Below are 15,650 nucleotides of genomic sequence, written 5' to 3' on the forward strand. Positions count from 1 at the left end.
GACACCACACAACCCTGCCACAGCAACCTCTGCAAGACGTGCCGGATCATCGACACAGATGCCATCATCTCACGTGAGAACACCATCCACCAGGTACACGGTACATACACTTGCAACTCGGCCAACGTTGTCTACCTGATACGCTTCAGGAAAGGATGTCCCGGGGCATGGTACATTGGGGAAACCATGCAGATGCTACGACAACGGATGAATGAACACCGCTCGACAATCACCAGGCAAGACTGTTCTCTTCCTGTTGGGGAACACTTCAGCAGTCACGGGCATTCGGCCTCTGATCTTTGGGTAAGCGTTCTCCAAGTCGGCCTTCACGACACATGACAACGCAGAATCCCTGAGCAGAGACTGATAGCCATGTTCCACACACATGAGGACGGCCTCAACCAGGATCTTGAGTTCATGTCACACTATCTGTAACCCCCACGACTTGCCTGGGCTTGCAAAATCTCACTAACTGTCCTGGCTGGAGACAATACACATCTCTTTAACCTGTGCTTAATGCTCACTCCACTCACATTGTCTGTACCTTTAAGACTTGATTACCTGTAAAGACTTGCATTCCAACCATTATTTTGTAAATTGAGTTTGTGTCTTTATATGCCCTGTTTGTGACCTGAAATCCCACTCACCTGATGAAGGGGCAGCGCTCTGAAAGCGAGTGGCTTTTGCGACCAAATAAACCTGTTGGACTTTAACCTGGTGTTGTGAGACTTCTTACTGTGTTTACCCCAGTCCAACGCCGGGGTTTACTGTGTCCAACGCCGGCATCTCTACATCACTGTGCTCAATCCCAATGGACACAAAACCCTTCTCATTTATTCCCACTGTACACAATCCCAATGGACCTAAACTCCTTCGCATTCACTCACACTGTATACAATCCAAATGGACCCAAACCCCTTCCCAATCATGCCCACTGTATAGAGCCTTAATGAACAAATACCCCTTACTATTTAGACCCACTGTACACAATAGACAGAATCACCTTCCCATTTACTCCCACTGCACACAATCCCAATGGAAACAAACACATTCCCATTCACTCTCACTGTATACAATTGCAATGGATACAAACCTCTCCTCATTCACTCTCACTGTGTACAATCCCAATAGATCCAAACCTCTTCCCATTCACTCCCACTGTGCATAAGCCCAATGCATCAAAACTTCTTCCCTTTAATTCCCACTGTACACAATCCCAATGGATCCAAACCTCTTCTCATTAGCTCCCACTGTACAAAACTTCAATGGGACTGAACACCTGTCCATTCATTCTCACCGTAGACATTCCAAATGGATTCAACCCCTTTCCTATTTACTCCCACTGTACACATTCTCGATGGACCCAAGTCCCTTCTCATTCACTCCCACTAAACACAATCCCAATGGACCCAAAACCCATCCCATTCACTCCCACCATACACAATCCCAATGGACCCAAACCCCCTCCTATTCACTCACACTGTGCAGAATCCCAATGGATTCAAACCGTGCTTGGCACGGTGGCACAGTGGTTAGCACTGATGCCTCACAGTGCCAGACACCCGGGTTCGATTCCCGGCTTGGGTCACTGTCTATGTGGAGTTTGCACGTTCTCCCCGTGTCTGCATGGGTTTCCTCCGGGTGCTCCGGTTTCCTCCAAGAGTCTGAAAGACATGCTAGTTAGGTACATTGACCTGAATGGGCGCCGGAGTGTGGTGACTAGGGGAATTTCACAGTAACTTCATTGCAGTGTTAATGTAAGCCTTACTTATAAATAATAAATAAACTTTTACTTTAAATTCCTTCGCATTCGCTCCCACTGTACACAATCCCAGTGGACCCAAACCCCTTCCCATTCACTCCCACTGTACACAATCCTAATGGACCCAAACCCCTTCCCATTCACTCCCACTGTACAAAATCCCAATGGACCCAAACCCCTTCCCATTCATGCCCATTGTACACAATCCTAATGAACAAATACCCCTTCCTATTCAGTCCCACTATGCACAGTCCCAGTGGGCACAAGCCCGTTTCCTTTTACTCCCACTGTACACTAACCAAATTGACCCAATCCCTTTCCCACTCACTTCCATTGTACACAACCCCAATGAATCCAAACCCCTTCTTATTCACTCCCACTGTACACAATCCCAATGCCTCTTTTCTTTTACTCCCACTGTATACATCCTCACTGGACCCAATCACTTTCCAATTCACTCCCACTGTACACAATTGCATTGGACCCAAACTCCTTCCCATTCACTCCCACTCCAAATTGCTTTTCCTTTTTAACAGTGTATTTATGTTGAATACGAAGCTCCAGTCCCATAGTATTTTTTTTAGAAAGTATGTGAGGCCTTGGTAACATTTACCAGATTGATTTAGTGATGAGAGATACGCCCCTGACTACATCAATGGTGTTGAAGAGGAAATGGTTGAGAGCTTCAAGTTTCTACACCAACTCTAAAATCGGCCCCGCAGGTGGAGGAGGTGGCTAAGAAAGTCCACTAACACCTCTACTTTCTCAGGAGGCTAAGGAAATTCAGCGTGTCCACTACGGCTCTCACCAATTTTTACAGATGCACCATAGAAAGCATCCTTTCCGGATGTATCACAGCTTGGTTATGGCTCCTGCATTGACCAAAACCGCAAGAAACTGCGAAGTATTGTGAACGTAGCCCAGTCCATCACGCAAATCAGCCTCCCATCCATTGACTCTGTCTACACTTCCCGCTGCCTCGGAAAAGCAGCCAGCATAATCAAGGTCCCCACGCACCCCGGAGATTCTCTCTTCCACCTTCCGTCAGGAAAAAGATATAAAGGTCTGAGAACACATACCAACCGCTTCTTCGCTGCTGCCATCAGACTTTTGAATGGACCTATTATATATTAAGCTGATCTTTCTCTTCCCCTATTTACAACTGCAACACTGCCCTCTCCTTTCCTTCTTCCTATGTACTCTATGAACGGTATGTTTTTGTATAACGCAAGAAACAATACTTTTCACTGTATCCTAATGCATCACAATAATAAATCAAATCACGGGAGCAGTATCAAGAATGACCAGATACAGAGTCACCTGAGGAGGGGCAGCACAGTGGTTAGCACTGCCTCCTCACAGCGCCAGGGACCCGGGTTTGATTTCCGGCTTGGGTCACTATCGGTGTGGAGTTTGCACGTTCTCCCCGTGACTGCGTGGGTTTCCTCCGGGTGCTCCGGTTTCCTCCCACACTCCAAAGATGTGCGGGTTAGGCTGATTGGCCATGCTAAATTGTCCCTTAGTGGCGGGGGACTAGCTATGGGGTTATGGGGATAGGGCCTAGATGGGATTGTGGTCGGTGCAGACTCGAAGGGCTGAATGGCCTCCTTTTATACTGTAGAATTCTATGTTTCTATGTTGAACATAGGTCGGAGGTCGGTCACCAGTGGTGTGCCCCAGGGATCTGTTCTGGGACCCTTGCTGTTTGTCATTTTCATAAATGACACGGTATCACAGTGGTTAGCACTGCTGCTTCACAGCTCCAGGGTCCTGGGTTCGATTCCCGGCTCGGGTCACTGTCTGTGTGGAGTTTGCACATTCTCCTCGTGTTTGCGTGGGTTTCCCCCGGGTGCTCCGGTTTCCTCCCACAGTCCAAAGATGTGCGGGTTAGGTTGATTGGCCAGGTTAAAATTGTCCCTGAGATGCGCAGGTTAGAGGGATTAGCGGGTAAATATGTGGGGGTAGGGCCTGGGTGGGATTGTGGTCGGTGCAGACTCGATGGGCCGAATGGCCTCCTTCTGCACTGTAGGGTTTCTATGATTTCTATGATAAATGATCTGGATGAGGAAGTGGAGGGATGGGTTGGTAAGTTTGCCGACGACACAAAGGATGGTGGGGTTGTGGATAGTCTGGAGGGATGTCAGAAGTTACAGAGGGACATAGATAGGATGCAAGACTGGGCGGAGAAGTGGCAGATGGACTTCAACCCAGATAAATGCGTAGTGGTCCATTTTGGCAGGTCGAATGGGATGAAGGAGTACAATATAAAGGGAAAGACTCTTAGTACTGTAGAGGATCAGAAGGACCTTGGGGTCCGGGTCCATAGGACTCTAAAATCAGCTCCGCAGGTGGAGGAGGTGGTTAAGAAGGCGTATGATGCGCTGGCCTTTATCAATCGAAGGACTGAGTTTAGGAGTCCGGGGATAATGATGCAGCTATACAAGACCCTCGTCAGACCCCACTTGGAGTACTGTGCTCAGTTCTGGTCGCCACATTACAGGAAGGATGTGGAAAAGATTGAAAGGGTGCAGAGGAGATTTACAAGGATGTTGCCTGGATTGAGTGGCATGCCATATGAGGATAGGCTGAGGGAGCTCGGTCCTTTCTCCTTGGAGAGACGTAGGATGAGAGTAGACCTAATAGAGGCATATAAGATGTTGAGAGGCATAGATCGGGTGGACTCTCAGAGGCTTTTTCCCAGGGTGGAAATGGCTGCTACGAGAGGACACAGGTTTAAGGTGCTGGGGGGTAGGTACAGGGGAAATGTTAGGGGGATGTTTTTCACACAGAGGGTGGTGGGCGAGTGGAATCGGCTGCCGTCAGTGGTGGTGGAGGCAAACTCAATAGGGTCTTTTAAGAGACTCCTGGATGAGTACATGGGACTTAATAGGATGGAGGGTTATAGGTAGGCCTAAAAGGTAGGGATATGTTCGGCACAACTTGTGGGGCCGAAGGGCCTGTTTTGTGCTGTAGTTTTCTATGTTTCTATTAAACACAGGCGATCAAATGCCCAGTCAAAAATGGATATCTTCAGGAGCGTCATAAAAGAGATAGAATGAGAGAGACAGACATTTAGTGAGGTAATTTCAGATCCATGCAGCTGAATGAACTGCCAGCAATGTAGGAGAGATGAAAATCTGGGGGGCTTCAAAGGTCCTGAATTGGAAGAGGCGCATTGATTTCGGAGGTTTGCAAGTCTTGGAGAAGTTTATACAGGGGCTGGAGGAAGTTTGCCTTCAAGGACTAAGAACATTCTGGAAGAATTTGTATATTAAGGCAGGGACATTGACAACATTTAAAAGGCATTTGGACAGATACATGGATAGAAAAGGTTTTTGGGATATGGGCCAAATGCAGGCAAGTGGGGTTAGCTTAGATGGGCATTTTGGTCGGCATGGGCCAGGTTGGGCCGAAGTACCTGTCTCTGTGCCGTAGATTAGGTGTCCCTGTCTGTTAAAGGGTTAATGCAGGCGCTGTGGTTGCTGCTGTTCCCAGAAAAGGCAACATTTCACAAGAAAAGGTAACTAAGCAGTTTGAAAGAAGCTGGAAACCTCTGGACCCGGGGAGGGGGGGGGGGGGGGGGGGGGGGGGGCTGGCTACAAAATGGTCACAAGATGTTTTGTAGGTTTGAAAATAAAAAACATATCAGCAAACCAGTTTAAAAACTGCTTTCTGCTTTTTTGGGAGAGAAGTGAGAAGGATTAACTGCCGGGGTAAGGAAGACAACAGCTCCTGAAGATCCAGGCCCCATCCAAAGCTGCTCCAAATTCACTCGAGGTTCTGAAATAGACTGACTGCAAGTTTCCCGCAAACTCCACCTGACGAGTAGTGTCATCGATTGTTGCATCAGTGCTGAGGGAACAACCGTATGAGCCAGACACCATTTCAAACACTCCATCATCTCTCCTTTTCCCTCAAACCATTGACTTTTAATCTGCTGGCAGAATTCCTATATTTCAGTTTATTATGTCTGCATACAGGCAACGTATCTATTTAGAGTAATTATTATCCTTCCATAATTCACACTGCACGTTAATAATCTTTGCCTCTCTAACTGACCAGTCTGGTTTTATAAGAAACTAATAATTGCATTGTTTATTGAAGAAAGCTGGTTATTGAGCGCTCACTCTGAGATTTATAGATAAAGCCCAGATTTGGTCAATTCACCAGCTCGAGAATCAGTGTAAAATATGTAGTAACCCGGGGAGCATTGGAACTAGAGACAGACACTCAGACACTGCACTCCTCCCATTTTGGTCGAAAAATGGTGCAGAGATCAGGAGGGCTGTAGGTGTTTACAGAGATAGGAGGGATATAGGGGTTGGAGGAGGTTTTAGAGATAGGGACAGCTGGAGAAGGTTACAGAGATGGGAAGGGTTGTAGGGACTGGAGGAGGTTACAGAGATAGTGAGGGTTGCAGGTGCTGGAGGAGGTTACAGAGATGTCAGAGGGTTACAGCACTGTCAGACAGTCCATACTGCAGAATTGCTGCACTGTCGAAGATTCAATAGAGCGCTGCACTGTCAGAGGGTCAGTACTGAGGGAGTGCTGCACTGTCAGAGGGTCAGTACTGAGGGAGCGCTGCACTGTCGGAGGGTCAGTACTGAGGGAGCGCTGCACTGTCGGAGGGTCAGTACTGAGGGAGCGCTGCACTGTCGGAGGGTCAGTACTGAGGGAGTGCTGCACTGTCAGAGGGTCAGTACTGAGGGAGTGCTGCACTGTCAGAGGGTCAGTACTGAGGGAGTGCTGCACTGTCAGAGGATCAGTACTGAGGGAGCGCTGCACTGTCGGAGGGTCAGTACTGAGGGAGTGCTGCACTGTCAGAGGGTCAGTACTGAGGGAGTGCTGCACTGTCAGAGGGTCAGTACTGAGGGAGCGCTGCACTGTCGGAGGGTCAGTACTGAGGGAGCGCTGCACTGTCGGAGGGTCAGTACTGAGGGAGCGCTGCACTGTCGGAGGGTCAGTACTGAGGGAGTGCTGCACTGTCAGAGAGTCAGTACTGAGGGAGTGCTGCACTGTCAGAGGGTCAGTACTGAGGGAGCGCTGCACTGTCGGAGGGTCAGTACTGAGCGAGCGCTGCAGTGTCAGAGAGTCAGTACTGAGGGAGCGCTGCACTGTCGGAGGGTCAGTACTGAGGGAGCGCTGCACTGTCGGAGGGTCAGTACTGAGCGAGCGCTGCACTGTCAGGATCAGTATTGAGGGAGTGCTGCACTGTCGGAGGGTCAGTACTGAGGGAGTGCTGCACTGTCAGAGGGTCAGTACTGAGGGAATGCTGCACTGTCAGAGGGTCAGTACTGAGGGAGTGCTGCACTGTCAGAGGGTCAGTACTGAGGGAGTGCTGCACTGTCAGAGGGTCAGTACTGAGGGAGTGCTGCACTGTCAGGATCAGTACTGAGGGAGTGCTGCACTGTCAGAGGGTCAGTACTGAGGGAGCGCTGCACTGTCAGAGGATCAGTACTGAGGGAGCGCTGCACTGTCAGGATCAGTACTGAGGGAGTGCTGCACTGTCAGATGGTCAGTACTGAGGGAGTGCTGCACTGTCAGGATCAGTACTGAGGGAGTGCTGCACTGTCAGATGGTCAGTACTGAGGGAGTGCTGCATTGTCAGAGGGTCAGTACTGAGGGAGTGCTGCACTGTCAGAGGGTCAGTACTGAGGGAGTGCTGCACTGTCAGGATCAGTATTGAGGGAGTGCTGCACTGTCGGAGGGTCAGTACTGAGGGAGTGCTGCACTGTCAGAGGGTCAGTACTGAGGGAATGCTGCACTGTCAGAGGGTCAGTACTGAGGGAGCGCTGCACTGTCAGAGGGTCAGTACTGAGGGACTGCTGCACTGTCAGAGGGTCAGTACTGAGGGAGTGCTGCACTGTCAGGATCAGTACTGAGGGAGTGCTGCACTGTCAGAGGATCAGTACTGAGGGAGTGCTGCACTGTCAGAGGATCAGTACTGAGGGAGTGCTGCACTGTCAGGATCAGTACTGAGGGAGTGCTGCACTGTCAGATGGTCAGTACTGAGGGAGTGCTGCACTGTCAGGATCAGTACTGAGGGACTGCTGCACTGTCAGATGGTCAGTACTGAGGGAGTGCTGCATTGTCAGAGGGTCAGTACTGAGGGAGTGCTGCACTGTCAGAGGGTCAGTACTGAGGGAGTGCTGCACTGTCAGAGGGTCAGTACTGAGGGAGTGCTGCACTGTCAGAGGGTCAGTACTGAGGGACTGCTGCACTGTCAGAGGGTCAGTACTGAGGGAGCGCTGCACTGTCAGAGGGTCAGTACTGAGGGAGTGCTGCACTGTCAGAGGGTCAGTACTGAGGGAGCGCTGCACTGTCAGAGGGTCAGTACTGAGGGAGTGCTACACTGTCAGAGGGTCAGTACTGAGGGAGTGCTGCACTGTCAGAGGGTCAGTACTGAGGGAGTGCTGCACTGTCAGAGGGTCAGTACTGAGGGAGCGCTGCACTGTCAGAGGGTCAGTACTGAGGGAGTGCTACACTGTCAGAGGGTCAGTACTGAGGGAGTGCTGCACTGTCAGAGGGTCAGTACTGAGGGAGTGCTGCACTGTCAGAGGGTCAGTACTGAGGGAGTGCTGCACTGTCAGAGGGTCAGTACTGAGGGAGCGCTGCACTGTCAGAGGGTCAGTACTGAGGGAGCGCTGCACTGTCAGGATCAGTACTGAATACATTGCTTGCTTCCTCCCTGCCTTCTTATGTGAAGTCTGCTCCCACTTTTGCATTGCTCCCTGTGCTTTTTCACCTGCCCGATGCTTGATCTGCCCTCCTCTTACCCTCCAGTCCTCCTCCCCTGCTCTTCTATCTCCATGATCCCTCCATGTTCAGAACTCTGTTGGTCCCAGCAATGTGTGAGGCAGTCTCCCTGCTCCCCACGTAGCCCAGCAACCCCCTTACCACAGGCCCTTCTCTCGTGGGCCCCCAACTCCAGCTCTTCTGAAAGTGGCCTGTGGGTCAGGGAGAGACCCTGGTGGGTAAAGGTGCGAAGGCGTCCAGGAGACGCTGGCTCCCCTGTTCCCGCAGTGTTTTAAATATAGCAGTCAGGCTGCGGAGATTGACACCAACAGCTGCACCTTGCTGACTTGAAATACAGAACACTCTATCTAAGCCGGGCCTAATGCCAGGCTGCTCTGATGGCAGGCTTAACCCTCTCCTGGATACCTCCCTTTGTCCCCCACGCTCTCCCCCTCTTTCTTTGTGTCCCTGTCTCCCTTTCTTTCTATTCCTTCTCTTATTCCTTCTCTCTCTATTGCTCTTCATCCCTTAAGCTGTCTCTATCTCTTTGTCTCTCCCTCTCTGTCTCTTTGTCTTTTCCCTGTCTTTCTCTTGTATACCTATCTTGCTATCTCCCTCCCCATCTCTCAATCTTCCCTTTCTCCATCTCTCTTGTTCTCTATCTCCCTTAATCTCTGTCCTTCTGTCTCTTTCAGTCTGTTTACCGGTCACTATCTCAATATCTCCATCTCAGTCTTTCTCCATCGTTCTTCTCTCTCTTAGCCCCACTCTATGTCACGCTTTGTCTCTTTCCCCTCTCTCCATCTCTCTCACCCTTGTCTCCCTCCTCTCTCTCCATCTTTCTATTTCTTTCCTCTCTTGATCATTCTCTCAATTTCTGTCTCTCCTCTCTCTCCAGCTCTCTTTCGATTGTTCTCTCCATCTCACTTTTCTATCCTACTCTCTCCCTCTCTCTAGCCCGATGTCAGACAGGATGATGGAGCCTGTCAGTGGAATGTGAGGCTATTCAGCCCGTTGTCTGGTGTTCCTCAATTTAGGATGACTCGCTGCTTTGATACATCCTGCCCTTGGCCTGGCGTGCAGAGAAACCTGCCCGGAAACACACAGGAAAGCTGGGAACGGGCCCATCTTCATCCACAGATATTAAATTCAGCGCTGACATACAGCCAGGACAAGAGACAAGTTTCAAATTGGTGTTTAATTTTTAAATTGTTCTTCAAACCTGGAAACAGTGACAGGGCTGTTAGCTGCCGATGGTGCCAGTGGGTTGGAGTAAAGAATGAAATCCCTCGCTGTCTGCTTTGTGCCTCAATTTGTATGGGGAGACCATTACAAGATGGAAGGAGTAAGAGGACGGAGCCAGGAATAAACAGAGAGCTCCTGTCCCAGACACAACACTCCCAGGACTGGTCCAGCACAGGGTTAGATACAGAGTAAAGCTCCCTCTACACTGTCCCCATCAAACACTCCCAGGACAGGTACAGCACGGGGTTGGATACAGAGTAAAGCTCCCTCTACACTGTCCCCATCAAACACTCCCAGGACAGGTACAGCACGGGGTTAGATACAGAGTAAAGCTCCCTCTACACTGTCCCCATCAAACACTCCCAGGACAGGTACAGCACAGGGTTAGATACAGAGTAAAGCTCCCTCTACACTGTCCTATCAAATTTGTACTGTGTAAACGGATTGGGAGTTGGGGGGAAGGTCTAAATGTCGGGGCGATTGAGCCGCTGATGGCTCATAACCTCCGGATCTGGTCTGTCTGCAGGGAGCTGGGAATGGGGTTGGAATGTTTGTCAATAACAATGAGGAATTGGGGAAGGAGAGACCCGCACACTGTGACCATCAACTGCAACGTCCCGTGTGTAGGTGAGTGTGGAATGTTTACAGTTTGCTTTGCCCCAAAGTCAGACAGCAACCGAGCTTCACAATTTGTCAGTGCTGGGATTTTAGGTGCAGTCGCCTCTGTGATAGAGTGATAATATATATATATATATATATTTATATAAATATATACAAAGTTTATATAAAATACCGCAGCAGGTAGAAATATATACAGACAGGTCCAGCAGGCTGGAAGGAGGTGGGCATTACCCATCGCTGATTGAAAGGACAGAGAGCATCTCAAAGTGGGAGAGTTGTCGGAGACTCACTGGTTGTAAACTCAAGAGGTGGGGGGTGCTGGCCGGGTGGAGTAGTGGGGGCAGCACGGATGGGGAATCAGCAGAGCTGGGTCATTGAGAAGACGTGGGGAAGTTGGCCAAATTTGAACGGAGGGGAATTGGAGGGAGGGATATTAGAGGGGAGGAGAATTGGAGCGGAGGTGAGGGGTCCTCGCTCTGGACGTGTTTCATGGAGCAAGTTATAGGGTGTCATTCATTGATAGGATGTGGGCGTCGCTGGCTAGGCCAGCATTTGTTACCCATCCCTAACTGTCCTTGAACTGAATGGTTTGCCAGACCATTGCAGAGGGCATTTAAGAATCAACCCACATTGCTGTGTGGCTCTGGAGTCACATGAAGGCCAGACTAGGTAAGGACGACAGATTTCCTTCCCGAAAGGATATTAGTGAACCAGACGGTTTTTCCAACAATTAGCAATGGACTGATGGCCATCACTGGACTTTTAATTTCAGATTTTTATTGGATTCTGATCTGGCTGCGAGTGGGATTCGAACCCAGGGGCCTCTGGATTGCTGGGCAGTGAAAATACCACGACGCCACTGACTACCCCTCCCGCCCCATCACAGCGAGACGCTCTCGCCGTTTGAATCGGCTTAATACTGATTGGTTGCCTTGAGAAGCCCCACCTTCATTTCGTTACCCCGGCTGCTGCAACACTGATTGATCACGATTCGAAAGGCACATGTAGGGAGGGCATTAATTGGTCCTTCATCACCCCCTTTACGCCCGTGGGGGAGAGTGTGGCGGGGAGAGGAAGTAGAAGGGATGAAGCTACTTCTCTTTTCCTCATCCCTAATTTCCTCCTCAACCCCCCCCCGCATTCCTGTTCCCGCCCTTTGCCTCCCTCTCCAAAGGAGCAGTCTTCATTTGCCCTTTTACGAGTTGACTATGGAGAAAACAGTGCGCTCATTGGCAAATTGCGCGGGAGATATCCACGGTGAGGTGGGGGGGAGGGAGGGGGGGGGGGGGGAGTGCAGGGGTGGGCGGAGAGGGTTAGAAATTGGGCAGTCTTCCACGCAGGTGTGTGTGTGGGGATGGGGGGGGAAGCGGAGAGCATCACACGTGCGTCTGCATGCGTTGCTGATAGGGCCGCCCGTGCTCCGATTGCTGCGAGGAGGAATATGAGTAGCGTGATGCTCCGGCGAACTTGGCGGCAGGGTCGAAGAGGCGCTCCAGGTTACCCGGCCGCCCATAGCCCGCCAGCCCACAGGGCGGGTAGCCCGGGTAGCCATAGGCATCGAACGAGAGCTGACTGGCCCCCTCCCCCCCACCCCCCGGGGCCTCGCCCACGTAGTCTGGCAGGCGGCCATAGCAAGAGGCGGGCAGGGGGGCGCCAGTTGCTGTGCCGTAGCCGCTGGCGTGAGAGAGGCGGGAGGGGGGCCGGGCTTCGTAGCGGGGTCCAGGGGGAGCTGGTCCATAGTCCGCATAGAGCAGCGTCCGCGATGGCAGCCGATCGTCCTGTGCTCGCACGTTGTAATAGCCGTTCGTCGGGTCCTGAGGCAAATTGAGGAGAGGGAAAAAAAAGATGGGGGGGTTCAGTTAAAGGTGGGTGACACGTCAATCATCCTCCATACATCTTATTGCACTGTTGGCACTGTTGGCAACTACAGCTCTTTTAAGTGCTTGCCAGTGACCAGTACAGTCCTGGATTGCCTTCTTCATCCCCAAGCCACCCACCAAGGTTTGCCCCTTGAATGACTAATGCTAAGTCCTTCTGCCACAGGGAACAGAGCATAGAAACAGGAGTAGGCCATTCAGCCCATCGAGCCTGTTCCGCCATTCAATACGATCATGGCTGATTGGACACTTCAATGTCTTTCACACTCACTGCCCCATAATCCTTTATTTCATTGTTAATCAGAAATCTATCAATCCCGGCCTTAAACTTACTCAATCACTGAGCTTCCACAGCCCTCTGGTGAAAGATTCACAACCCGCTGTGGAAAAAACATTCTCCTCATCTTAGTCCTTAGTCCATATTTTGAAATTGTGTCCCCTGGTTCTAGACTCCCCAAGCAAGGAAACATCTTACCTGCATAAACCCTGTTTATTCCTTGAAGTATTTTGTAGGATTCAGTGAGGTCACCTCTCATTGTTTGAAATATCAGAGAATACAGGACCAGTTTTCCCAATTTCTCTTTGTAAGACATAGATAAACTGCAGAGCTGGGCTGAGAGGTGGCAAATGGAGTTTAATGCGGAAAGGTGTGAGGTGATTCACTTTGGAAGGAGTAACAGGAATACAGAGTACTGGGCTAATGGTAAGATACTTGGTAGTGTGGATGAACAGAGGGATCTGGGTGTCCATTGTGCATAGATCCCTGAAAGTTGGCACCCAGGTTGATAGGGTTGTTAAGAAGGCGTACGGTGTGTTAGCTTTTATTGGTAGAGGGATTGAGTTTCGGAGCCAGGAGGTCATGCTGCAACTGTACAAAACTCTGGTGCGGCCGCATTTGGAGTATTGCGTACAGTTCTGGTCGCCGTATTATAGGAAAGATGTGGAAGTGTTGGAAGGGGTGCAGAGGAGATTTACCAGGATGTTGCCTGGTATGGTGGGAAAATCGTATGAGGAAAGGCTGAGGGGCTTGAGGTTGTTTTCGTTAGAGAGAAGAAGGTTAAGAGGTGACTTAATAGAGGCATACAAGATGATCAGAGGATTAGATAGGGTGGATAGTGAGAGCCTTTTCCCTCGGATGGTGATGGCTAGCACGAGGGGACATAGCTTTAAATTGAGGGGTGAGAGATATAGGACAGATGTTAGAGGTAGGTTCTTTACTCAGAGAGTAGTAAGGGCGTGGAATGCCCTGCCTGCAGCAGTGGTGGACTCGTCAACGTTGAGAGCGTTCAAGTGGTTATTGGATAAACATATGGATGATATTGGAATAGTGTAGATTAGAGGGGCTTTAGATTGGTTCCACTGGTCGGCGCAACATCGAGGGCCGAAGGGCCTGTACTGCGCTGTAATGTTCTATGTTCTATGACAGTCCTGTCTCCCCGGAACAGGTCTGGTGAACCATCATTGCACCCCCTCTATGGCAATAATATCCTTTCTGAGGTAAGGGGGCCAAAGCTGTACCCAGTGCTCCAGCTGTGGTCTACACAAGCTCCTATACAATTGAAGCAAGGGCCCGAAATTTTACCAGCTCACCCGTCCCGATTCTGGGGGCGGGCGAGGCTCAGAGAACGCATTCTCCGTTGGCCTCGGGTGGGATTGTACGAACCTCGGGCGGACGTACCAATAAAGTTCCGTCCAATGTCTCACTACTCCTGTACTCAATTCTCTTGCGATAAAGGCTAACATTCCATTAGCCTTCCTAATAGCTTGGGGCACCTGCATGTTAGCCTTCAGTGACTTATGGACATCTACACTTTTTAATTTCTTACCATCTCAGAAATAAAATTCCTAAAATAGGAATGAGTCAACATACTGTCACAAACACATTAATCACAGAAAATGGTTTATCTTCAAGGACCAAGAACATTCTGGGAGTATATGGTAGATAGGAAGAAACTTTTCCCCTCAGTATAGAAATCATAGAAACCCTACAGTGCAGAAGGAGGCCATTCGGCCATTGAGTCTGCACCGACCACAATCCCACCCAGGCCCTACCCCCACATATTTACCCGCTAATCCCTCTAACCTACGCATCCCAGGACTCTAAGGGGCAATTTTTAACCTGGCCAATCAACCTAACCCGCACATCTTTGGACTGTGGGAGGAAACCGGAGCACCCGGAGGAAACCCACGCAGACACGGGGAGAATGTGCAAACTCCACACAGACAGTGACCCGAGCCGGGAATCGAACCCGGGACCCTGGAGCTGTGAAGCAGCAGTGCTAACCACTGTGCTACCGTGCCGCCGGGTTAAGTAGACGGGTTAAGAACCAGGGGGCATAGATTTAAGGTCAAGGGCAGGAAATTTAAAGGGGACTTGCGGAAACGCTTTTTCAGCCAGAGGGTGGTGGGAATCTGGAACTCACTGCTTGAAAGGGTAGAAGCGGAAACTCTCATAACATTTAAGGAGCATTCAGATGAGCGCTTGAAACACCACTGACAGGCAGAAAGCCGGAGCACAAAGGGACTCGGGATCATGGTTCATGAAAGCCAGAAAGCTGACATACACGTGCAGAAGGCCAATGGAACGCTGGCTTTTATTTCTGTAGAATCATAGAATCCCTACAGTGCAGGGGGAGACCATTCGGCCCATCAAGTCTGTACTGACTCTCCAAAAGAGCATCTTACTTACCCGGACCCACCAGCCCCACCCTATCCCTGTAATCCCACTCATTTACCATGGCCATTCCACCTAACCTAACATCTTTGGAGTATGGGTGGAAACTGGAGCACCCGGAGGAAACCCACGCAAACACGGGGAGAACATGCAAACTCCACACAGACAGTGACCCAAGGTCAGAATTGAACCCAGATTCCTGGCGCTGTGAGACAGCACCGTGCCGCACCTTTCTAATAAAAAAGGAAAACCTTTTGCTGCAAACCTTTGTCCTTCCAGCTCGCTTCCTCTCTCTCCCATCACTTTACTCATCCCAGAGGTCCACCTCAGCCAGACCCGGACCCCTTCTTCAAAACAGCACCAACCTCAATTACCCCTTTGGCCCGCCCTTGCTTCCCCCACTCCGTCCCATCACCTCTCTCTCATTTTCTCTCTCTCCTTCCTGACACACGGCTGTCCAAACCGCCAACCCATTGGGTGCCACTCTCTCACCATCCAACCAATCCAAAATCGAGGTGGCTGAACTATAAAAGTAAAGAGGTGTTGCTACAACTGTACAAGGTACCAGCGAGGCCACATTTAGGATACTGTGCACAGGTTTGGTCTACGTATTTAAGGAAAGATATGTTATCATTGGAGGCAGTACAGAGGTGGTTTACCAGGATGATTCTGGGTATGGAGGGACTGCCATATGAGAAAAGGTTAAACAGGTAGACAGGTACTCGCTGGAGTTCAG

At 50.3% G+C, this 15,650-nt stretch overlaps 1 protein-coding gene and 1 long non-coding RNA gene across 2 annotated transcripts in view; one reads left to right on the plus strand and one right to left on the minus strand.

Moving 5' to 3' along the window:
• LOC144486209 (uncharacterized) overlaps positions 1-15,650 on the plus strand; it is a 234,274-nt gene that overhangs the window by 19,258 nt on the left and 199,366 nt on the right. The window lies entirely within an intron of this gene.
• LOC144486207 (kin of IRRE-like protein 1) overlaps positions 9,461-15,650 on the minus strand; it is a 174,192-nt gene continuing 168,002 nt past the window's right edge. The window contains exon 15 of the mRNA XM_078204290.1: positions 9,461-12,177. Within this exon, the coding sequence (XP_078060416.1) occupies positions 11,740-12,177 (438 nt within the window). The 3' untranslated portion in view covers positions 9,461-11,739. The remainder of the gene's footprint in view (positions 12,178-15,650) is intronic.

The sequence above is a fragment of the Mustelus asterias genome, unplaced genomic scaffold (assembly GCF_964213995.1).
Source record: "Mustelus asterias unplaced genomic scaffold, sMusAst1.hap1.1 HAP1_SCAFFOLD_298, whole genome shotgun sequence".
Classification (NCBI taxonomy): domain Eukaryota; kingdom Metazoa; phylum Chordata; class Chondrichthyes; order Carcharhiniformes; family Triakidae; genus Mustelus; species Mustelus asterias.